Source organism: Ambystoma mexicanum, chromosome 5q (genome assembly GCF_040938575.1).
Source record: "Ambystoma mexicanum isolate Mex_15411 chromosome 5q, UKY_AmexF1_1, whole genome shotgun sequence".
NCBI classification, from domain to species: Eukaryota; Metazoa; Chordata; class Amphibia; order Caudata; family Ambystomatidae; genus Ambystoma; species Ambystoma mexicanum.
The window spans coordinates 417,236,546-417,262,843 of NC_090933.1; the positions used below are offsets into that span (position 1 = coordinate 417,236,546).

Sequence of the window (26,298 nt, forward strand, 5' to 3'; positions counted from 1 at the left end):
TCCGGTAGATCATTTTGGGCACTTATGAATAATCATAGGAACTTGAATATGAAGGCTCTGTCATGTACCATTTCTGAGTCTAAATGGGTGGGTCATTTTGGGGAGCTCTATAGACCAGCTTGTCCCAATGTCTCACTACAGAAGGAGGTTACTGAGGCAGAGTGGTCTCTGGAGGTTCTAGAGGAGGACATTGTAGACATAATACAGAAGGCTTCACCATCAAGGGCTGCAGGCTCAAATGATCTTGCGAATGCCATATTCAAGCAAAACAAAGGGCTTTGGGCTAAAATCCTGTACATTCTCTTCAAAGATATTGTTAGGATGCGCACTCTTCCCCAATCTTGGCACGTCTCTTACATTGTACCAATCTATAAGAAGGGCGATAGGTCCTGTCCTAAAATCTACAGGTCTATCGTCCTTCTAGATGCTGATTCCAAGATTCTTTCAAGCTTAGTCTTGAAGCGCATTCAGGAGTGGTGCTCCGTCAATAACATTGTATCTAAATTTCAATTTGGTTTTAGGAAGGGTGTTGGTACGGATGCGGGGGGGCTCTTACTGAATGTTATGCAAGCTAAGGCTTGGGTGAAGGTTTCTGCCCCGATCTACATTGTGTCCATTGATTTATAAATGGCCTTTGATAAGGTAGAGAGATCTGTACTCTGGCCCAAACTGCAACATCTAGGGATACCGCTCGATCTTCTTTCTAACCTTATACACATTCATGAGGGTTGTACGCTGCAGGTTTAAACAACGAGGGTGCACTCCTCCCGGATAGAGGCCCCAAACGGCCTAAAATAGGGGTGCGTATTTGCACCTACCATTTTCAATTTATTTGTGTCAGATGCAGGCAAGAAATTGGAAGGGCGTGCCTTCACCCCGCCCGAGGTGGAAGGAGAAAAAATATGCTGGACAGCGTATGCAGACGACTTTCTGCTATTCGATCACACTCCCATTGGCCAGCAGCGTCTCTTGAGTATTTTCAGAGAGTACACGGTTGCAAATTTCCTTACAATCAACGAAAAAAAGACTGATTATCAGGTTGCATCGCAGGCCCTATGTTAAAACGTTTGCCTGGTTCCTGAATCATATAAGGCTGGCAGTGCGATCTGGCCTAAGATATCTAGGTTATCCAATTTTTGGGAGCTATCTGAAGATGCATTATCGTAACTATATGGAAACGAAGGCGTCTCCTCTGGTTATCCAACTAAAAAAAAAAACGACAGTAAATATGGTAAATTCTCACTTGTCCCCATCCTACGATACTATAAATTAAAGCTCATACCTCATTTGATCTATGGCCTGGAACTCTTCCCTAAGTGAATGTTGGCAGAATTTCCAAAGATCGAAGCACTTCTGCTAAGGGCAGTGGTTAAGTGTCTGCCTAACTGCATTCCGGTGGAGGCTATAAGGTATGAACTTGGTCTTTCTTCGCTGGTTAATAGGATTGTGTGGAAAAAGCTGTTATTCAGGAAACTATTAACGGCTCCTAAAAACAACCTATATGATCTCTTGGGCTCTGGATTTCGTCATCACTCCACTAATTCAGAATATCCGTTACAATTCAGATCTGATTGTTTAGAATATCTGAATCATTTGGGCATCTCGGCGGAGTTACTTGTTTTCAACCCATTAAAAGTTAAAAAAACTGTTTGAATGGTGGGACTGGAGTGTTACTACACAAGCTGTAGCTAACACCAGACTGTACAGTCATCTGGTCTGCCAGCGGAAAAAACTGGGGGTTCTTGCGCCATACCAAGTTTTATTCCCAGATAAAAAAGCCTGCCAGATATTCATGAGATTTAAATTCAACGTACTGCCAACAAGAGAAATTCTGCAAATACGAAATGGCGAGGGGAATAATCAAGCGCTGACGTGCAGATACTGTAATATGGTGGGTACAATTGAACATTTAGAGCATCTGATGTTGGACTGTTCAACGTTGAGGAGTGCTCGAATTCAGTCCTTTGGGAAATTTGTCAACAGTATGGGTCTTGTCAATCTGGATCAGTGTGGTTTGATATGCTCCATAGCAGTCGAAAGCCTCTGCAATTGGCAGTAGTGAGATTCCTAAAATACATCTGTAAATTGGTCATATAAAGCCTTATTGAAATATGGGATCGAAAGTACAGCTCGTCAAGAGTTGACAGACCTTGAATATGTTGCATTCTTTTGTTTAGATGGTGCAATACTACATCGATACATCTTTATGTGCTAACTGGAAGTTGTAAATATGTGTAATGTATGTTTTTTTCTTTAATTATTTTGTTTTTAGATATGCTGGAATCTTCTTTTTCTGCGGTCAGGTGATTGCAGTGATACTTGAAGTTTTTGTTTTTGTCAAATATGAAATTGTGAATGTTTTAATTGTATTTTCTACTTTTGTAAAGGTTATCTTAATAACCATACACAAATAAATAATAATATAATGTACAAATACTTTAAATTTTCAAGCTTAAAAACATTCCTTTATAGGTATATATGAAAAATATAAGGGAGACACAGCAACTGCTGTAGCCATGGATCAGTAAAAGGAGCAGGGGCAAGGGGTGGGTGAACTTCTGTTATGGATGATTTTGTTTCAAAGGGGATTGCTCTTTGAATTGTAGGATTGACTACCTGTTGTACACCTACGTAAAAATAAAATACTTAAACATTTTTTTTTAAAGCAGACTTCACTTTGTGTTGACCAATCTGGTTACGTTAGAGTGCAGATGCTCCATTATCTTTTGTAGTTTATACCTCAAAATCTATAGCAGTGGTCCAATCCTTCGATACAGAAGCTTTAATAAAAGGAGATGCTCAAAACATATCTTTGTGTCACATGTACAATTGCTTGGGCTTGCCTTACTACACATGTTCTGGGTATAGAGTGGTTTTGGTCTGATGTCGCTGGGAGGTTGAACCTCTTTATGGGGAAAAGCTGTAAGCTTTACCCACTTTGAGTGGTGCTTGAGTTGACCCATACGCTTCAGAGATTGAACAAGGGGACTATTCAAGGGATCTATGGATTCTATGCAATGAGTGTGCTAAAAGAGTAAACATTGAGCTGTGGAACACCAGGACCAGACAAATGAGGAAACCTGGTTACTATACCTTGATAGTCTGTCCACACTATAGCAGAGACCTACTAGGCACGAGGAGACCCAGAAGTTACACAAACGTATATTGGTTACTTGTATGGCGTTCTATGCTAGTTGGTCAGTTAATGCAAGCTATGTGACCCAATTTGTACCTTCCAGTGACCTGCTTCTTCCCAATCCCATATCGCTCCCCATCTTTTACTTTCTGTGCTCTATCCACCCAATCTTGTCATATCTACCTCCCCCTTTTGCTTTCTTTCAGCCCCTCCTGGATCTCATTCAAGCCTGTGGGTGGCTCTCTGTGGAAAATTGGGTTAGAGATGGTAACAATATATTCACTATTTTCTGTCTTGATAAAAACATAGGAAAGTGTGTCAATACGGAGGGGAAAAAGGAAGCACGTTTGCCAAGATACACCATGCTGGTGCAGTCTTGCACCAGAGCACTCCGGTAAAAGGAGAAAAGCTACTGGGAGAGAAGCAAGTGGCTGTAGTTACTTGGATTCCCATTTAAAAGCAACAGAGATTTTAGGGTTCTCTAAATATGGCCAATGAAAGACCAAGAAGAATGCAAAGCAATGCAGTCAATGGCTCCTAAATAGGGACTGAAATTATGTAGCTGCATCACTTCAGCATTGCGTATTACGCAGTCACTTTAGTAGTGCTCGGATGATAGGTTTCGTGTTTTGCTTGAATGGAGCAGAGCCCTCAATGTATTGGTTGGTAGGGCCAATATGCTGTGCCCACCTTCAAAGCAGAAATATAGTACCATCAAAAGCTGGAAGAAAAACTAACCCAATCCACTTGCATCCTGTCCAGAACACTACCATGTACCAAACTCTACATTAAATTAACTCCATCATAATTTAAGAAACAATTACCCAGAGGGTGGAAATAATTCCAAGCAAGAAAAGCTGTTCCTGGACCATTACATTCTGAAACATAAATATGATAACAGTGAATGGTCTTATAAAATAAAAGATGGTAATGGACAGGACAGAGAAGAACATCAAATCCACGTCAACTGACAACATACCTGGATAGAAACTGTAGTGGTAATTGTAAGTTGCTACTGAGCGTTTTCAGTTGCTGAAGGTTACAGCAGAGGCTGACATTGCCATAGAACAGCGATGGGCAAAGTTCCTTCAAAAAAGAAAACAATGTCGTTAGTAATACACGGAAATTGCCAGTGTCTCATGTTGCATTATTAACAGTCAATAACATTATGGTTTTCACAATGCAGTAGTAAACACGAGGCCCTTTATTTAGATACAGATCAATGCCAGGGGCAAGGTGTGGCTACTCTAGTACTCATGCCTGCATACTTCTAACGAGAGAATTGAATGCTTTCCAACTTCTCTGCAGTGATATGCCACTAACAAATCAGTTGTGTACCTAGAATTCTAAACCACAAAATTGCTTTGAGGTGAAACATACCTGCTTCTCAAAATGCAAATGCGGCACATTCAGTACGTTACCAAATGGCTTCAATTGCCCCCCCTTACCTAATAGCAAATTGGTGCTAGAACAAGGGTTATTTTATACGGCAATTCACTAGAAAAGCGTACACGTCAAATAGGACAATTCCATTTTACAAGCCAGACATGTGTCAGCGCCACCAAGAATATTTATTGTTTAGTTCTGGGCATTAGTAACTTAGGATCATCCCCAATAGCCAGACTGCAGGCAGAGCCCATTACTTTGTCTGCACGAGCATCTCTAAGAAAGTTCTGTTGGGCCGTAAACTCAAAATTCAAACCTCTGTCCCTCCTAATCACTGTTGCCGCAGTCCAGTCTCCAAAGCTACATGAAAAGGCTTAACTGACATGACATGCGGTACACTGAACCATTGTGTCATTCTCTTTTCCCCCGGCTCCTAAAATGGATACAGTAATAAAGTTTTGGTTGCTTATCAAATGTTCTATGAATACTAAGACTTTGCTGAGTTTCTGGATTATGTTCTAGTTCACACAAGGTTTGTTGCATAAGATAGTGAGATGAGCATTATATTAGCCACCTTACTCAGTCACTTCAGTTGCTTCCACATGCTCAGGGTTTGAAGCCTCTCCTTTAGTCCGCTCTAATTTCGGTCATACATCAAAAGATCAATTTCTTTTTTCCTAATGGAACAAAAAAACGATTTGGAAAGACTGCTCTGTGACCGCACAGAGCTGTTTTCCTAAATCAGAATGTCGGGCCCCTGCAGCACATGAGTGCGTGCAGGGCCTGACAGGCTCTGTGTGACTCGGTGGTTCGACGCGGGAGTGACAGGTAAGTTTAAAAGATTATGTGTGTTATAGGAATACCCCTCTGCAGGGCAGTAGACGCAGCCACTACCCTGGTAGAATGGGCCCGCAAGCCAGCCGGAGGGTCCTTACCCGCCAAGCGGTAACACTCGGAGACAGCTAAAATAACCCAACGAGACAAAGTCTGTTTCGTCACAGCTTGTCCCAAATGCTTTCCAGCGTAACCAATGTAAGTTGATCGTCCACTCTGACCCGGGACATACGCGAAATATAAAAGTTCAACGCTCTCCTAGGATCAAGCCTATGGAGCCTCTCCTCTCCCTTCCAGGATGTGGAGGAGGATAGAACGGCGGAAGAACAACCTTCTGGCTCAAATGAAATTCCGAAACCACCTTCGGAAGAAAGGAAGGACAAACTCTAAGGACAACCCTGTCCTTATGAAACACAGTGAAGGGTGGATTATCTGAAAGTGCCTGTAACTAACTCACTCTGCGAGCGGAAGTAACCGCAACCAAAAACACAGTTTTCAGAGTTAACAGTCTCAAAGGGCAAGAATGCAAAGGCTCAAACGGAGCACCCATAAGAAAGTTAAGAACAAGGTTCAAATCCCAACCGGGCACCAGAAAAGGTGACGGAGGGAACACATTAGTGAGCCCTTTCAAAAACTGAGAAATTAAAGGAATCTTAAAATAGGAACATTCTTCAGACGAGCGCTTAAATATGGACAGCGCCGCCAGGTAACCTTTAATGGTCCCCACTTGCAAGCCCCTGTAGGCCAAGGAAAGCAAAAAAGACAGAAGCATGGGAATGTCGCACTCAAAAGGATCCACATTCTTAACTCTGCACCAGTCGCAGAACTTTCTCCAACGGCAACGGTACAGAGACTTTGTTGCCAGCCACCTGGCCGAGAGCAACACCTACATCACATCTTCAGGGAGGTCCCAATCCTTATACCTCAACCCTTCAGAAGCCAAGCGTGAAGGTTGAGGGATCTGACCTCTGGATGGAGAACCTGACCCCTCTCCCGTGAGAGCAGATCGTCTCGGTAGGGAAGAGCGACGTGGAGGGCAGATGGACAAGTCGAGAAGGTCCGGGTACCACGTCCTCCGGGCCCACGCCGGAGCAATGAGGATCATCCGGGAACCGAACCTCCGTAACCTCTGCAGTACTTGCGGGATGACGGGGACTGGAGGAAACGCGTACAGCAGTGGGAATGACCACGCCACCACAAACGCGTCTCCTAAGGCTCCTTTTGGAGGAAATTCCCATGAGCAGAACCTCTCGCACCTCCGGTTGACACTGGAGGCGAAGAGATCCACTTGAGGGGTCCCCCAAAGGGCGAGATCTCCAGGAGAATCTCCTGAGCCAGCTCCCACTCGTGAGAGATCGTGCTCTGCCTGCTCAGAGCGTCCACCTATCTCATTGTCGTCTCCGGCCAGATGAAGAGCCGAGCAGCCGAGATCGAAACTTCCAGCTGGATGGCCCAGAACTCTAGCTGCATCCCTTCCCTGCACAGAGGAAGTGACCTTGCCCCCCCCCCTTTTTTGTTGAGGTAGTGCATGGCCACTGTGTTATCCGTTGGAATCAGGACACTCTTTCCTCGCAGTCGGCAGAAATGCCTTCAGGGCAAGCCTGACGGCCCTCAGCTCCAACAGATTGATATGGAGTCTGGACTCCGACGGAGACCAACGACCGCTGACTCAACTCGTTGGCATGAGCTCCCCATCCCGTGAGGGATGTGTCCGTCACGATCGTCACCTCCGGCCAGGGCAGCCAAAATGGGGCCCCCTTCATCAGATTGCCTTCGACGGCCCACCACAGAAGGTCCTGGGCGACCGAGGGCAGCACCTGAACAGGGTCCGACAGCCTGCCGGAGGACTGAGACCACTGGAGCTTGAGTGCCCACTGCAAAGATCTCATCCGCACACGAGCCTCTGGCACCAGAAGAATGCAGGATGCCATGAGGCCGAGCAGTCTCAAGAACTCGGACGCTGGGAGATTCTGGGCAAGTTGAAACTTGTGCACCATCTGCTGAATGTGAAGAGCCCTCACCTGGGGAGGAAAACACTGCCCCAGCGATGTGTCGAGCTCTGTTCCGATGTACTGGAGCCGCTGTGTTGGCGTCAAATGGGACTTCTTTAAATTGAGGGAGAAGCCCAGCTTGTGAAGGGAGTGGCAGGTGACGGACAGATGATCCAGGACTTGCTTGGGAGAGCTCCCCCTGATCAACCAATCGTCCAGGTAGGGGTAGACGTGAATCCCCCCTTTCCTGAGATGCGCTGCCACCACCACCATGAACGGCAGGACCCGAAACTGAAAGTGCGAGTCGCCAACCGCGAACCTCAGGTACTTCTTGTGCTTGGGATGGATCGGCACATGGAAGTAAGCGTCCTTGAGGTCGAGAGACACCAACCAGTCCTGAAGTTGAAGGGCCTGGAGGACTTGAGAGAGAGTAACCATCTTGAACTTGTCCTTCCTGAGGAGTTTGTTCAAACCGCGCAATTCCACGATGGGTCTCAATCCCCAGTCTTTCTTCGAAATCAAAAAGTAAGGGGAATACCATCCCTTGTTCCTCTCCGCTACAGGCACCAGTTCTATGGCACCATTCTCAAGCAGGGCTTGAATTTACTCCGCGAGGAGCGGATACAGACTCTTCCAAGAGAGGTTCCCAGGTGGATTGTCGTGAGGCCTCTGCCGAAAAGGAAGACAGTAGCCGTGGGTTATGATCTCCAAAACCCACACATCTGAAGTAATGGCACGCCACTCTACAAGATGCTGCGCCAGCCTTCCCCCAACTGGCGAACCATGGGACCTGGCCTCTTGAGTGGCCTCTTGAGTGGTAGTGGATGCAGCGTTGCCTGAGGGCAAAGAGACAACTGCCCGAGCGGCTTTGGCACCTCGAGTACCTTGTTTTCCACCTCTGGCACTCTTACGGTGGCCTCTGACTGACAGCTCCTTTTGCTTTACTGAAGGACGAGTAATAGCGAAAGGAACCTCCCGTCCATTGTTGTCCCCTAGGATGAAAAGGCGGAGGTTGTCGAACTGCAGCGCCCAACGACTTAGCTGCAGCTTTGGAGGTCTGTAACCTGCACATCATGAGCGGACCCAGACTTCCGCAACTACGCAACTTGCGCAACCACGCATGGACCGGCTGACACAATCTGCCATGTCCAAACCCGACTGAACGGCCTCACACATGGCATCCTTGCCATCCTGAACCATAGCAAGGAAACCGTCCCCTTCGGGAATATGTTCAGCCGCTAATGCAACACAGTTCCACAGAGTGTGTGTGAAACGAGACAAGGCACATATGGAGTTGGGTGCTTGAAGCGCCATACCCCCTGAAGAAAACACTTTCTTCGCCCAGCCGTCAAAACGTTTCTCATCCCTACCGGAGGGATGGTATGATACAACGCCTGCTTTGCCGGTGCCGTAGCGGCCTGGACCACCAAACTCTCCAGAGTGGGGTGCCTGGACAAGTAGCAGGGGTCGCTACTGGCTGGACGGTATTTTCGAGACAAAGACTTGCCCAATGCCGGGAGACTCTCCGGAGCAGTCCAAGCCGCCGCCAACCTTCTCTGCAGAGCCATATGAAACGGCAGTACCGGGTCAGTGGGGGGACCAAGATCAAGGATGTCCGTGAGATCATCCTGAACGAACTCCCCTGGGGTAGCCGACCATCCCAAGTACTCGGTGACCCGAGACATAAGGCGCCGGTACATCGGCATGAGTGCAAGGCTCCGGCCTACAAAACTCCACCTCCGGAGAGGTGTCCAGTCCACTGGCATCATGCAGTGACTGCCTCAGGTCATCAAACTGGCTATGGCCCGAGAGAAGCTCATCTGGTACCGTAAACGGAACCAAGCCTTCATCAGAGCCTTCATCACCCTCTGAAATGTACTCCAGGAGGTGAGAGGAAGACACCTGGGGACCAAAGCTATGCCTGACCTTAGCCAGAGCCTTTCTAGGGGCTAACCCCGTGCCACGGGGGCCCCTCTGACACCACCGCCTCGAAAGGCGTCGAGAGAGCCAAACGAGTCGGCGCGGCATCGAGAGAATCGGCGTCGAGAGAATCGACATCGACGTCAGCTGCAGCGCCGCCAACATCGACGGGGTCGACACAGGCCTCGAAGCCGGAGCTCCGAGCGTGTCTCTCGATGACCTAGGCGCCGACAGCGTCGACGACCCCCTCGGAGGTGGAGCCTCGAGAGAAATTGTCGACGACCTCGGCGCCACAGGCGTCGACATCTTCCTCGAAGACGGCACAGGATCACGCGGTCTCGAGCGCGTTGAGGACCGGGACCTGGAATGGGCATGGCGAGAACGGCTACCCTTGTCCGAGCGGGACCTTTCCTGCAAGCCGTGCCGACCACCCAAGCCCGAAGACGTACGAGCGGTGTCCCTCGACCGGTGCCGACCGACCCCACTCGGAGGCGCGGACGGACCGGTGCCCTGCGATTCAAGAATCGCTAACATCTGCTTCCCGAAGGAAGCCCATTCCTCTGGTGTCGCTTGCATGGAGGGATAGGCGACCTGCCGACGGGCGGCGTCCTCGGAAGAGGACAGGAAAGGCGACCGATGCCGGCGCTTCCAGGAATGCCTCGAAGAGGCGGAGGAGTGGCGAGACCGACTCCTGGAAGGAGACCCACTGGACTTCCGACGATGACGCAGAGAGTCGCCTCTCGAGTCATCCGTCGAAAGCCCCGTAGACCTCGACTTCCGGGGCTTAGACACCCGGCCTACCGACAGCTTCTTCTTGCGCTCCCGCAAGGCCTTGGCCGTGAGCGACTGGCAGTCGACACAATCGTCCGTATCGTGGGCCTCCCCGAGGCACCAGAGGCAGGCGTCGTGCGAGTCCGTGACCGAAATCTTGGACCCACAGTCCCCGCATTTCTTGAAGCCCGGACGCGGGGTAGAAGACGAAGTAGACATCGTCAGGAACAGGTTTTCACAAAAACCGAACAGGTTCAACGAACCGAGAAGAATACAGCAAACTCCAAAGAGTCGAGGCGTACCGAGATTCACGAAGCGAACACGTTCGTGGAAAAAACGGAACTGAGGCTACGGGCGTCGTGCGTCCTACTTATCACATCGGGTGACATCGGCCGTCGGAGGAGGTCCTCGGGGACGGCGCATCGACGCAGGACGCAGACGCCGAAAATGTTCCTAAGCAGCACAGCGGTGGACATTACCTGTCATAGATATGGAATACGTCGGAGGACCCAATCCCCTCGAATGTGTTTTATTCAAATAATTGCAAGCCAGAATTAAGCCAATTATATCCTGTCCAGCTACAGTATGTGTTGACTTTAAAAAATTTTTAAAGAGTCATGTAGTTCCATTCCTTACATAGTGCATAATTGCTTCTATAAAACACTGCAGTGTCTCCCTGCTTTACAGAAAAGTTTAGGTCAGTATATCTAAATCACAGTGCCAACTAGATTTAATTTTATTGGGGAAGATGCATCATACAGACGAGTGAACACTTTTGAAAATGTACATGATTACACAGCCAATTACTTTAGATGGCAAACCTAGTTTTGTGACCTACTGGTTGCATATATCTGTACTGGTGCTCAGCCCATGAGCTGAACCCATACTGCTGTACATTCTCTATCATCGCCCTATTGCTTTATACCAGCTACCCTAAAAGTGAGATGGCCACAAACTACAATTTCCCACCTAGTTTGTCCAGTTCTCTGCTTGCTACACCATACACTGTGCTTAGTCTCTTACTTTCCTTCCTCTTACATAATGAATACACAAAACTAACTACATATGTACGCATAGTTCCATCCAGTCTGTACATCTACTGATCTACAGCTACCGTATTTAGCCTCCAGATCTCCCTCTTCTCTATGATTACGATTGCCTTGCATGATGAGAGGTGGCCAAACTGTTTCCAGAGTCTTTTTAATGCATCTATTTCTGTCCATTTATGGTGCTAATCTTTTACAGACACTCATCCACGGCAAGCAAAGTCTACTTGCCCGCTCTCATAGATTTTATAATAATTATTATTATTATGATGAGCAAGTATCATTTGCCGGGGTCGTTTGAAACTTTTATTTAATATTTACATTGTTTGCAGTAAACGTCAAATAAAAGTTTCACTGTGCATGGCTAGCCTCTGGGTGGAAGCAGCGTGCCAAACTAATTGTTTTTAGTGACTTGCACCATTTTACAGAAAGCGTATTTTTATTTTTTGTCATCGGTTGCTATGGGTCAAGTGCATTTATCTTAGGTCGAGTAGATAAACTAAGCAGACCAGTAGGTCTAGCAGAATTTTTAAGTATTTGCAAGACCTGACTCTCTTTCACAAATGTCTTGACTTAAGCAGTACACAAGCATGCTGTTTTATTTCTTGGCTAGAAACAACTTCTGGCGACATTAAAAAATATTAGTATACCATTGCTAATAAAATGGGTGTTTGCTGGTCAAGAACATTTTAATTGGCAAACTCTGCTAATCAATTTTTGTAAACTAATTTATACCTTATCGAAACACTTGAAGGAGCACCCATAACCACTGCTGCTCCATGACCGGCATAGTATGTTTGCCAAGGGTAATCCCCCCACTGCTTCACCAGAGTTTCTCGAGCAGTCAAGAGAAACCCACGGTTGCGATACCTTACAGCAAAACTTCATGTCCAGGAATCCAACGCCTCCTGGTGCTGGTAAGAGCACAAAGGTTTGGTAAGCAAAAATTGCACATTCACCTTCGCAAACACCTGAGAAAAGTAGTTTTCATGGTGAGATAAAACTACCTAGTGACTGTAATTATGAGCACGGTGAACGGGAATACAAATCTGGGTAGCACACTCATTTTGAGCATCTCAAGCATGCCCTTCCAAAAAAGACCAAACAAGAGCCACGGCTGTACATTTAATCCAATCGTCTATCAGACGAGGAATTGCTGATTTAATGCATGGAGGATACCTTGAAATACAGCTATACTCATAGGTAGTTAAATTGATCATCTGGTCTTCAGGTAGGATATGAGCTCCAGATCCTAGTCGAAGCACAATGGATTTATCAATATCAATTTTATAACCCAACATTTGTCCATATGCATGTAGAACAGACAGCAATTTTGCAAGAGTCCAGAAGGGGGTGAGATGTACCAAAGGGTCATCCTCAAATAAGCACATCTTGAATTCTGCTGTGCTCAGCCTCCATACGCCTAATCCCAGCATCCAGCCTAATTAGGCTAGCCAACGGCTTAAAAACAAATGCAAGCCACAGGGACAACAGAACACAGCAGTGTTGGGTGCCCCAATCACATCAAAAGGTTTACAAACGACACTTTCCACCCACACAAAGCCAGTGCACAGTTCCGCAGTCTAACTAAACCAGTTGAGGCCCAAGTTACATGACTGAATTGGGGGTACAAATTTCAGCCAGACATAAAAAGTCACTTGCCGCCTCGGCCATGAACACAGCACACCATTTTGTATTCATTAAGAGTTACCATTAGCCATTGACTAGAGGTGAGTGCAGATTTTGAGGTGTAACTAAAATCACCAGCTGTGAAATCACCAGCTGACCCTGCCGAAAAGCCTTCTCTTCTCTGCATCAAGAGATCAGGACTGGGTCGGCTAGCAGATCTGGGCAGGAAGATGCTGATCCAATCGAGTAGCCAGCACTGTGGTTAAAACACTAGCATCAATATTTAAAAGGGATATAACCCTCTAGGTGGCACATTGATTAGGATATCTGTTTTTTTATGAAGAAATTAAATAAGAGCCATCTAGGAGGTAGGGGGAAATGGAATGACTCACAATTACAGAGTTGAAAACATTTTAGAATTTAGATGCCAGCAATTTGCCAGTGTTTCAGTAATAACACTGTGAAACTGGCTGGGCCCAGAGATTTGCCGATTTGTGTTGAAATTTACCAATGCCTCTTCTGGTTTGTTCAGTTAAGGGAGACTAAAATACTGTCTAGTTTGCTCAAAAGAGTAACTGTCTCCATGTGCACGCAAATGCTTCGACCAAGAGACAAATGCCACTACAATGTCCTACAATTCCAAACACCCAATCAGAGTCATCCGATATTACCGTCACCTGATGCTGAAGTCCATTTTCAGAATCCTCACTTCTAAATATACTGCTAAATACACAAGCCATGTCCCCTTTTTCAAAGAATCTATGCGAGCACGAAGCTTCCTGTAAAGCTCATAAAGTTGTAAAAATCTCAGTTCCCCTCTTACTGCCAGGTAAGTGTGAAAATCTCCCCAGGAAAATGTAGCCATGTGAAAAATGTAGTTTTCAAAAGGTCTTCATTCAATACAAGCAAAGGTGTGGGAGCCCCTCTACTTTGAATGAACATGGCCAAATAATATGTTCTATGGGAAGGTGCCCCTTCAGGAGGGTATACAACCACGTTTGCGCTCACTTTACCTTTCACAGAGAAGAATATGCAAAAAGTGAACAATAAGGTTGCCACAAAAGTACGCGGCTGTAAACCCAACAATGACCCAGACCTCTAAAAACCTCCACAATCCCCCTAACTCCATTCCTAACTTTTATCCTAAATCTAATTAAAAGCCTTATTTTACCATGTACCCTTACCTAACACTAACCATTCAGCATGAAGCATTTTATTTGCATGCAACTTAATACAAAACACCAAATAAATAGAAAATGAACAGTGAACCTTGCGCCAACCCCCTCACCACAAATTCCTTATGCTAAAGGCCCTAGCCCTAACCAACCCCTTGCTCTAATCCGAACCTTACACTTAACCTAACCACAACTCTAACACTTACCCTAATGCTTACTTTACACTAAACCCTAGGTTTATCATAACCCCTATCCCACATCAACATCACATCCTTCTCCCCCAACCTATCCCTTTCTTTAACAATTACCCAATCTATTAGCCCTAGCCTTACCACAGTCCCTACTTACACTGACACTTAATCTACCCTAACCACTATAAACCTTAGCATCACCAGCCCTACCAAAACGTCCCTTGTTGCAATTACAAACCCACTAAACTGTCTTCAAACATTACAATTACTCTAAGAGCACTGCTTTTTTTGGCTACCTTTCAGGTGCATTTTTTACTTGGGGCTTTTTCACTGCATAGGTATTTTCACCACGATTTCTTTGACCGACTACATTTTTGTTGGCAACATTTTCACTGAATGCCCGAGTACTATCCAAAGTATCTTCTGTACAAGCTTTCTCAGATAAAATCAACCACTGTAATAAAGTCCCTCACAATTACTAAAAGGCCTTTTGAGCAGGAGGTATTCGTCAACGGTGCATTTTCCAAAATCTCTGCATGCTCTAGATCCAGATTAAAAAAGATTGCATAACATGGTATCTTTGTTCGCGCCCACCCACCCACCATCACCATCAGTAATCTGCCTTGCAGAGATCACTTTACTCAAAAGGTGGTCCCCTTCTAGGCTTTTGGTTAATATGCCAACCACCCCCTTTTAACCAAGCAAGACACCTAAAAAGAGCGTTCAATTACCATGGCTTTAATTTCCCTTTGCCACCACTCCTATATTGGGTCTCCTGGAGAAATATGTTGTCAATGTGCTAATGATGTACCCTTATGCAGAGATTTGAGACCACTCACATTCATTGTGGTCACCAAATACCCACTTTCTCCTGGAGTAAACCTGGCCATAATTCTGTACAATCAATCAAGGCGTGTGGTAAGCCCACCACCCCTTTGTCCAAAACCCTTTAAAACAAAAACCCATATTGCTGAAAACCTTTGAAACGGTATGTACACTTTGACAATAAACAAGCAAAAAAAAACAAAAAACAAAACAAAACATGACCTACAAAAGTATCCCAATCCTCTCCCAAAAGTGCCCGCCCATTGGGGTGACCCGCCCATCATCCAATTCACATGCTCCAACTGGGGGAACTTGACTAGTAATAACAATTCTTAAGAAAGTTGTGTGGGCATCAAGTGAGAACCCAAACCCATTCATGAGCCCCAATCGAGAAAATCCCTTCACAAGTCAATGGCTGCTGGGAGAAGTAATACCACCACACACTAGACCCACTCTGCATGTCAATGTCCTTCTACCCACTTTTCCCAAAGACCTGTGAAAGGGAGACCATGTCGTCATATATTCTAAGGCTTCGTTTAGGAATAGAATAAAAGATGGCAATCCTGTATCTTTTAATAAGCAACACCCATAAAAACGTAAAACACATCAGTGTTAATGAGAACGCAGACATTCAATATCAAAATTCAAAACCACCAAGAAAGGCTTCACGGTGAAGGCAACACACGAAATCATAATTCCTGAAATGCCCGTTCATACAAAATAACTCTCGTTCCATGTCACATCATTTGCGAATTATCCAACACGGCAGCACAAGGAAACTCAAACTGCTCAGAGCCCGAGACGGATGCTGGTTTTGTCTGTGTACTTCTGAGCGAATGTTTTCAGCTGCCATCAAGTGGTGCTGCCTTCTTTCCACCTGAAAGGTCCTCCCTTTCCCCACCAGCATTCGTGCCACATGTTGAATTTCATCCAGATGACTCACAGTAAGAGTCATTGCCAAATTCAAAGTATTTTTTTTCTCTTAGCAAGACGGTGAGTGGACAGCAGAGTAGTTTTCTGGACAGAGTAAGCACTGAAACGTCTTGGCCATTTTGACGTTCTAGCCCATCTTGTCTGCAAAATAATGGCATCGGGACACAATGGAACACGGACGATTTAGTGGTTTTCCTCCATGGTGAGCTCTATCCAGAACTAAGTACAAGTCCCCTCCAACTTCCCCCCCCCAACAATATGAAATAGTGTGTTCACCATGTGGTTAACTGTGCGCTTCACCTGTGCTGGGCTCTCCCCCTCGGTCTTCGGTGCTGCTGGGTTGCACCACATCTAAGTTTTTCACATCATTCACTTTCATTCCCAGATCATTGCTTTGTGTTCTCCATTCATTAAAGCGTCTTTCAAATTACAGCACCAGAACACTTGCCCTCAGATGGTTACTCTCCACCGCCTCTAGCGGGCCCTTCCACTTTAATCACCCACCTTCTGAGCTGCATAATGGACGCCTAGATATTGGAGCGTAATGCTCCAAGTTCGTGAGGTTCATTGATGTCTTGTTTGGTGGTTATCAGTGAAGGAGTGGAGGAGTGGAGGACTGGCCTGAGGCGGTAAAGGCGAACTGCTGGGAAAACGGAAGCTTCAGTATTGAGCACACTACTAACACCCATTCAGTACACCGAATGGATTGTGGCTGGCAAGGAAATGGAGGGGTTGGAGATGGGAACCACTACAAGGGGGACAAAGTCACAGACCCCCTTTGAAACATTTAGTATTCCTTCCCATAGATTCTCAAACACTGTCGCACATAAAAGGATAAACCACATGCTCAAACAATCCCCATAATCAATTAAGAACATGTTACAATAAGAGTAAAGGGAGAGAAAATAAATCCCTGCCCTCCTCCCCCCGGAGCACACACAAGCGTTCCTCGGAACAGCAACAAAATAATAGCAATGGCATGCATAGTCATATGATGATTCCTGGGCTGATATCACATCATGTAAATGGAACACATTAAAACTCAGGTTATGGCAACAGCCTCACTTGCTTTATGGTATTAGTTTCCATTGTTGCAATTGATGGAGTGATTTGATTAAGTATTACCCAGAGTGCAATTATGTTGAAGGAGACCCAAAAATATGTTGTGCTTCCAAAATATCTAGGGGTAGACGTGAATTATAAAGATTGCAGAAATCAGTTTATATCTTATTTAGATTTATCATGTCCTTGATCACATCATCTTAACTGAGAGAACTCCTCTGCATCCAGTGTATGGAAACCCTGCTCTTACATACCACCAGTGCAAGACTAATCCATTTGCTGTTCAGTTCCTTAGCTTTGCTAAGAAGACAGAGCAAACGTCCAATCGAAGATCATGGAACCTCAACATCCACAATTTCCCCATAAGCCTCCAAGTTTCATTTCCAGTAATCAGACAATTGACGGCATGAGCATTCCATATGCAGAAAGTTAGCAGGTTGAACACCGCATTTGGGCACTTTGGTGAACTAGAAGAAGGACTCCTACAACTAGTTGCCACATTAAGGTTTCTGCCATTTAAAAGAATAAGAAAACGGCCATCTAGCCCGCTATGAAGGACGTTCCCTGCCTAATTAAACTAAAACTAATGGTGCTTGTCAAAATCAGAAAATAAATAGTCCGGATTCAAAATCCTAGAAGCTAACTGGCACTACCACTTAGCAACCTCAACAGAAAGGAGGAGGTCAGAGCAACAGACTCAGTCTTCTGCCTGGCCCATCAAGTGTTTGTCTGCCCAGTAGGTTTACAAAGTTAATCAATGTCTCAAAACACAGTTCACATCAGGTTCTGTTGGTTAAATGTTAATATCTTCCATACGGTTTCCTTTTCTTCAGGAAAAATATATGTATTTTCATGCAATTACAATTTCTCCAAATTCAACTATATGCTTGAAACCCTCCAATTGCTCTTTCTCTACAGTTCTCTTTAGTCTGCTATTGTCCTAAACTGAATGCTCTAAGGTTAATGCATTTTTTGAAAGTATTACCTTGCATAGAAACTGTCGACCAAGAAATGCGATGGACTTTTTTACTGTGCTCTAACACTTACCTTTTGCAGATTGCACTAACCAACTTTTTATTATCTTTGAGTTTAGATAAAAGTTAAACGAGATGTAATTTAAGTCTCAAGCAGCCTGAAAACTAAAAGTCAAGGAAAAGAGGAAATCCCCCCTTCTTCTTTTAATCTTATTTTTCATAATGTTAGTGAATTATCTATCTCTGAAGTGTATCTATTTTATTTTTATCATGTATCAGCTAAATGTTTGTATATCTGTTAGATGAAGGGAAACAACACTTGTGCTGCTTGAGTCTGTATATTGTATCATGAATTTCTTCTAAATCTGATGCTGTTTTTATGATTGTATCAAAAAACACAAAAAAACAAAAAAAAATTCTATTGTGTGTGTATTGAAAAGTTGTTTTCAACAGCTAAATCAATAAAAAAAAAAAAAAAACAGTTCTCTTTATTGAACTTTGTGATTCTCCAAAGTCCTTTGACAAGCTTACTTTCCCTCCTTCTCAGAGGGGCTTCAGCCCGTTTGTGTTTTCTCGGTCCTGCTACCCCGATGGCTCTCCCAGCCGCGAATGTTTCCATCTATTTGTCTCTCAGGACTCCTCAAAGACCTCAGGCCTTCTAGTAGTGTTGTTGCAACTTCTTCTAAATAAGGCATCTGCCCAATCAGGCTCCCGTAACCTTGTCGACTTTCCCAGCCTTAAAAGGCTTAGTTTCTCGGGGCTCTCCTAAGCCCTAGGGGCCCTCTGATCAGCTCTGCTTTCTCTCTGCGAGGTGTTTATCCGCTCCTGTAACCTTGCCAGCTCTCGAGCCTCGATTATCAAGGTTTGTACCTTTCAATTGTTTTATCTCGGGATCGTTTGCTTCCCTTCTGTTGCTCGTCTCAATGGCAAATGCACTTCTCGTGCTGAGCTCGGGGATCTGGGCTACCCTTTGCAGTCTGGTCTTGACGTCGGTTACCAGGCCCTAGGCCCACCACAGCTTCTTTGTGGTCGCGCCACCAGATGAGACATTTGCTTTCTGCCTCAGTCTCTTTTCCAGCCTTGGCTTCTCAGTCGCTTAGGATGCCAGACTTCCAGCATCCAGGTAGCAATTTGCTAATTCTCCACGCCACCGCTGTCTCTGCGGTCTAGTGTGGCTACGCCCCCCCCCCGACCTCCCCACCCACTCCCCCAAAGACATCTCTCCGTCAGAGGCTTGCCTCTGCCTAGAAGTCTTCCTTCTCCATGCACAGGAGTTTCTCGTGGATTCAAAGTTCCTCTTGGGTTTATGTACGTCACCACAAACAAAAAGGGTGTGTCCTTTGACTGTGGTATTTAGGCGAGATCCAGCATTACCTGAAGCCAAAGAGATCGAAGAAATATCAGTATTGTGTGGCTTCAAAACCGAAGTAACAACAGACCTTCCAATTATCATGTAGGCAGGCGATGTATTCTGGACTCAAGAGTTCCTTATCGGAATGGGAGTCCTTGTCCTTGCCTCCCAGTGAGGTCCCACTTGCCCAGACCCTTCGGTCTTGCCGAGCGGGCTCACCTCCCTAGCCTCAAAGGGGGCGGGTCCCCACTGTGGAGAAGGGACAAATACACTGGATTTGACACAGCACCCATCAGACCTTGAAGGGTCTAGCACTCTACACTTCGATGGTGTGTAATAGAAGCAATTAACAGATTTGTTATGTACCAGTAACAACCTGGGGCAAAGGGATAGGTTTCTAATCAGTATGTAGATCTACAACCACTGTTCTTTGACTTGTGCCTCAAGAAGATATGCATTTAGGGAGTGCCATGTGTTCAATCACTGCCAGACCATCTATGCTTGTTTATATATCTTAGGTGCTAACCATGCAGTATCTTCTGAACCACCATCTTCTGAACTCTCTGACCGACCTTCCCAGGTCCAACTTGGGTCCTTCCTCTCCACTATCTTTGGTCCTTCCTCTCCGCTATCTTTTTCTCTACCTGTGGTGTCCCCCAGGGGTCTAACCTCTCTCCCTGGGTGCTCAACCAATACCTGGCACTCCTTGCCCACTGCATCGCCACTCTCTGCCCCAACTTTCAGTGCTATGCTGATGACACCCAGCTCATTTTCAAGCTACCCTCGGCTTCCTCCTCTCCTTCCCTCATCTCTGACTGCCTGTCTGCTATCCAGGAGTGGTGTGCTGCCAATGACCTCTGCCTTAATGCCAGTAAGACTGAGATCCTCCTCATCGGCACACCCGCTCCCTCCTTCCCTGTAGCTCTTTGGCCAGCCTCACTTGGCCCTCTTCCTGCTCCCACCTGCAAGGCTAAAAACCTCGGGGTCATCTTCGACTCCACACTCCTCTCCTCTACATCTCTGATGTATCTAAGAAGTCACACTACCAGCTGCACCTCCTCAGAGGTATTCTTCCTTTCCTCTCCTTCCCCCAGAAGCTCACTGTCTCCAGAGCTCTGGTTCTCTCTAGGCTGGACAATTGTAACAGCCTCTTTCTAAATCTTCCTGCCTCTACTCTCCGCAACTTATCCAGAACAGGACTGCGAGACTTGTCCATGGCCTCAAGCTCAAGGGTCGTATCTCTCCAGGACTGAAATCTCTGCACTGGCTCCCAGGGGCTGCAAGAATTAAGTTCAAAACCCTCTGCATCTTCCACAAGGCCTTCTGGGGCCTGAATACCTTCAACTCTTCCTAAATATCTTCCTTCTCGAGCTCTTCGCTCATCCGCCTCCAATTCCCTCAGGGTCAGTCGCTTCTCCAAGCAATGAGTTGGTGGTAGATCTCTTTCTTCGGATGGTGCCTCCCTCTGGAACAGCCTCCCTTAAACTTGAGGAGAACCAACTCCGGTTCTGCAAGCACCTCAAAATCTTTCTCTTTGCTTCGGCTGTTTCTCCTCCTCTCCTCTGCTGACCTCCTGACTATAACCGGAACTGCACTGGCTACCTGGACACCCTCTGATCTCGGGCCCAGGTCCTTCCCCTCCCAGCGTCACACACCTGCACTGCCCACCTGGCAACCCCCGCACTTGGGGACTGTTTCTGTATCCCTACAGTCCCCCTACCAGCCCATGACACCTGATGCCCGCACTTACCCATGCACTTGCCACAAGCTGGGCATTTATTTACTATCGTTATCTTTCCCCATGTACTGCACTGTCCCAGCCCCCTTCCCATGCATGCGCGATCTGAATGATATCTGGCCTACTAGGATTGTTGTCCGGCCTCCCTTTGTTCCCCTCCCTTGCCTCGTCACGCCTTCAAACACTTGTGTATAGGTGCGTTATAAATGCCATATCATATCATACCAGCTGCTTTGACAATGTCGCTGTGAGATAGGATCTCAATTCTGGCTCTCATTCTATGGTACAGAATGTTCTGCGGGGTGGTTCCATTGAGTGATGAAGTCCCCAGTCGTGCGTGCGTGCGTGTGCGCGCGCACACACGCGCGCATCACGCTAACAGACCCCTCCCCCTTTTGCACTTCCTGCTCAATGAACACTATGCATCTAAAATATACCCTTATTTTTGTCACTTTCCACGATTCTCCTGCCGTTATTTTGCACATGGAATCACATTTACTACTTTTTACTCAAGACTCTACAGTGTATTTTTTCTTTCCACAGCGAGTACTCACTTTAGTATAGTGATACTTTTTTTCTAGAATCGCAAGTATGAACTTTCATCATCAGATACTCCTTCGGCTATCAGCAGGTAGGCCAATTCATGCTTCAGGACCTTTTGCTTTGTGTACTTCTAGTAGAGCGAACAAGGAGTGCGTCAGGGGTCGAGCGAAGCAGAGCCGAGAAGGAGGGTGGTATGTGGATCACTACTGACACATCTGTACGGGAGCATCTATGGCAAAAGGAGAAAGTTCCTGCCAAAATGAGTAAAGAAATGGTAATGCAAACATTGGTGGCAATGTAAGTTTGATTCTGCACTTCCCGATTAACTGCACAAATCACATCCTCTGGGGAACACAAAGTGGCTGTACAATGGGCTATCTTAAAGGCACTTTGTGATCATCATACAATTGCTCTATTACCTGTAGCTTTTTCGAATATCTGATTCTAATTTTACCATCTCTAATTCTTCAAATCTTTGTGGTTCTAATTTGGGTGAATCCTTCAAATACTCTATAAAGTTCCACTGACTTTCTTTCAACTGCAGGCCACAATCCATTAAACTGTCTAATCTCGGTATGAACTGTGAAATGTACGTTAGTATCAGGTGCTAAAACAAGTTCTACATTTAGTTTTTCCTCGAAACAACCTACCTATAAAAGGAAACCTCTATGCTTCACCTTACCATCAAACCCTGTGTCTTACCAATATAATCCGACTATGATCTAACTTATTTAAGCATTGCAACAGGGGTGGCTGCAAGGGCCATACATTCCAAGAAGAGACCATTTCAAACAGCAAATCAGGTATTATTCCCAGGGCGCAGATCAGATAACTAGCAGCATTGTCAGGAGGCTTCACTGTCTACACTTCTCGGTGCATCATCCATTCCAAATTGCACCCAGTCCATGGACCTGGTAAAATTCTGCTTGTTGGGACCCATAAACCTTTGATTGTGCCTTTATATGTGATGGGGCAGTCTTTCAGTTCAGAGAACCAGCAACTAAAAAGAAAACACTGGCACTCCACAATCATTTACCAACAGTCTTTCTTGTCCAACTATTATGCTGCACATCTTCCCGGATGGCTAACAGTTCAGAATGCAGATAAATCTGTACCTCTTCACACGCAATTTCTCACTGCAACTCGACTCCTGGCAGCACACTCTCTGTCAATTGCTTTAGTAATCTGCCAATCAGATTCCCCTCCAATAAGCTCCATGCCAAAAGTATAGTGTATACCTGGGCCCTGCTGCATCAGTATCCTGATCTGCAGGGCCTGCTCTACCAGTGCTACAGAACAGGTTCATAGGTCACAAGTGCCCATTTGACAGCTGCAGTAGCATGCACCCCTGTACCAAAATCCTAAAATCACCAGTTTATGGTCCTGTTGGCAGATCAATCTTTAAATAGAAGCCATACCGAAGTTATGATACAGTGGATGGTAATTCTCATAATTATTACGGCCACAGCAATTTGATACAACATGTGTCAGCCCTGTGAGCCTGTGAAAGGATGTGTATTCTCCCAAGACAGGCTGGATGTGCGACTCAGATAGCACAACAAGCCGAGCGCCCATTTCTGACATCTGTGTGCAGCCTTCTGATGCAGTTTCGAATCCGGTCAGGGCCAACTCAACCTTTCATCCTTCCGAGGCCGATAAATTGAGCATCACGCTGTGGGATAATAATATCAACTGTTATCTCAGCGCTCAGATGCCTGCAGGCTTGAAGCGCTATATAAAACTAAATATTATTACTAGACATTATTACTGCTAGCACAACTGTAGCCTTGGGGAATGCCTCTGTTCCTTTGTGAGGGTAGGTAACGCACTCCCCCAAAAAGACATCCACACCACAGGAAGCTGTCCTGGGAACAGGAATCGAGAGCATACCATTCACAACAGGCGAATCCTCACACCAGGGTGTTGCATAGCTAAAGGTCTTTGATTCCATTTAGAAGGGAGGGGCAGGGTTTCTGTAGACAAAGTGGGCTCTTTACAGCCAGAGGAAGGTACCACCATCTTGTTGCTCTCTGCCTCCATCTTTCCCTTCCTGTCCCCTTCACTTCCTTTAGCACTAAGCACTTTGGGTGTGATGTCAGAAGGCAAAGTCCACTTGCTCTAAGAACAGGGATTGGACCCCTAAAGAAGGCCAATCACCTGTGGGCTTTCACCTTTAAAAGAAGGTCTACCATTCTTCTTTGAATCACTTCTGGACAAACACTTAAGGAAGAATTCATTGGACCACTGTTAGGAGAGTTGATCTCTCCAAAGTCCTCCACCAATGAGGTGAAGGAGTGTCCAAGGCAAAGGAGAGCTCTGTCCCCAACCCTCCCCGGGGATCCATGAGGGTGAACTGTTGTCGGGATAAGACCTGCCTCTCTGCCAGCAACAAAAGTACCCAGGGCCTCACCATGTTGAGGGACACCTGCAGTTGTGGGCTAGCCTTCTCTGGGTGTGGCAGCACAAGAACAAGGACTGAAACTTATCGTTGAGTCCAGACATGCTTTATCCCTGCGTTTTTACCATCAAACTAGGATTCAAGCCTGTTTGACAGCATCGAACCACTTGAACCCTCAGAGGGCTTCCTCTGGCACTCACCCACTCTTTGAAGTGCTGAACTGTGTATTTGAACCTTTTAGCCGACGCACCATGCTAGCTAAGGGAACCATTTCCCCAGCTCGAGCTTGAAGCTCATCACTGCACCCAGTGATTTCGAACACCGCACCGGAGCCGCTTAATTCAAAATGCGCACCAGTATCTCTGCCATCAAACCAACCCTGGTGGTCCTCGCGATCCGTACTTTGAGCAACACTTTCAAACCACATGAGTACCCTTTGAACCTCTGCTTGACATTCACTCCCAGTCTAGAACGCCGCGACTGCTGCGCACATTGGAACCCGTTCGCCTCTGAGCCGTGCTACCTGAGCATTTTGCTGCCTCTCCTCGAACTACAAGCTCTTTATTGCATCTGCCGCCTTCTGCTGCTGCACAACCCGCCAGCACCTTTGCTGCCAATCTTCGCCAGCCAAAGTGACTCCCCCACCCCCTGGTGGATCATTGAGCCGCGACCCTCAAATGCTGTATGAAGCTACTGAAGCTGGACTGCACATCCAGTCTCCAGACTCTTTGTTGTTGAATTAGCCGTCAAGCTTACCCTGGTGGCCCTCACGATCCATACTCTAAGCATCAACTTCGAACCACAGCAAGCTCCTGTTCGACACGGTTCCCAATCTAGAGCAAGGCGAGAGCTGCAATTGAACCTCGTCAAACCGGACAAACAAGAAGCTTGGTTAGACGCAGTTGAACCGTCAAGAACCGCAATTCACTGCCAATTGCCCCTTGGTCCGCCTTTGGGCCCTAGAGACCGATTAGGTCACCTTTAATCCTTTTTTGCAGCAGAACACATCCTTTTACAAACATTGTAGTTTTTACTTGCCTTGCACCCCCGAATCATCACCCAGAGTTCTACTTCTTTCTATCTATCTAAATGTATTATGTGTTATTTCCCGAGCGGCGAGTTTTGCATAGTGATTCTAATTCTCTATTTGAGCAGATGGTGGGTTTCATCAAAGCAGATCTATTTTTTTTATAGAAACTTGATTGGACATTCCCTTTTTTTGGAATGCTGTACTAATGTTTTTTGGGTTGCTACTGAATCACATTCACACCCCTCGAGAGTATAGCCTTCCCTCTGTCCATGTTACCAGAAAAGGGTTATATTTCTTAACTGTGCTGGTTTTACCTTTAGGATTGTGTTGACTCTTGGTTTGTAGAAGTGTGAGGGCTGAGTGGGCGCTTTAGTATCTATTCATCCTTGTTGTATGCCGGCGAGCATCCCCCATTTTCCTCTGGAGATTGGCATTGCGCAATACGTGCAGCCAATCTCCCAAAGAAATAAACCATTCACACCCGGATGAACCCCAGGGTGCGGATGGTTCACAACCCCTTGTCGGAGGACGGGGGGCAGACATGGCCGGTAATGGCCCACAGCCCTCGCTGAGGCCCTCACTTTGCCCAGGCATACCTAGGCTCAGGCTGGCGGCCCATTACCGGCAAGGCCATATTATAACTACAAAGACTGCCCAGAACCCCTGCCTGACAAACTACTTGGATCCTCAACCTCACAGTATCCCGTCACCACTACCCGGTACATGCCGAGAGGTATATTTACTACATCTGCAGTCTTGCTTGCATTACCACTTTGCGTCCTTCTCATAGTCACTACTTCAGCATAAATCAGGCACCTTTGAGTACCAATAAAAGATCTTGGAAAGCACTCGATTTCTTTTCCTAGTGAGAACAATAGGATAGCAATAATTAATGTAATCTGAAACTTATGACAGTCCAGGATTTCATTCAGTCATTTCAGAGGTGAGAGTAGAACTAGCAACTACTGGTTCCGGTTTAGCAATAGTGACAGAAGACAAGGTTGCAGCTGAGATTTGGGAATCTGCATTCAAAGCTTGGAGGTAGCCCTCATCCAGTTCGGAAGAGCTTCACAAGAAAAAGGAACGTCAAAATGACTCGGCTGGCCATGGAATAAATCTGAACCACAAATCAACCTCACTGCCAAGCCCCTCCAAATCACCAATTACCCTCCGTCAGTGTATGATATAAAGCCAACTATACCACGGCCAACTTTTTATCTCGGAAGTAGTGAGTATGTTAGTCAAGTCATAATTTCTTACAGGCTCTAAAGCAGAAGCATTAGGCACAGCGGAAGTCAATATGCAATATAACAAACAGAAATGCAGACTGCAAACAGCAACCAAGTCAACCTACACCGCAATTTG

The 26,298-nt window shown here is 46.1% G+C and overlaps 1 protein-coding gene across 1 annotated transcript in view; it reads right to left on the bottom strand.

The window, feature by feature from the left end:
• NPC1 (NPC intracellular cholesterol transporter 1) overlaps positions 1-26,298 on the bottom strand; it is an 847,233-nt gene that overhangs the window by 598,319 nt on the left and 222,616 nt on the right. Inside the window, exon 3 of the mRNA XM_069620902.1 lies at positions 4,116-4,222. Coding sequence (XP_069477003.1) covers positions 4,116-4,222 — 107 coding nt within the window. The remainder of the gene's footprint in view (positions 1-4,115; positions 4,223-26,298) is intronic.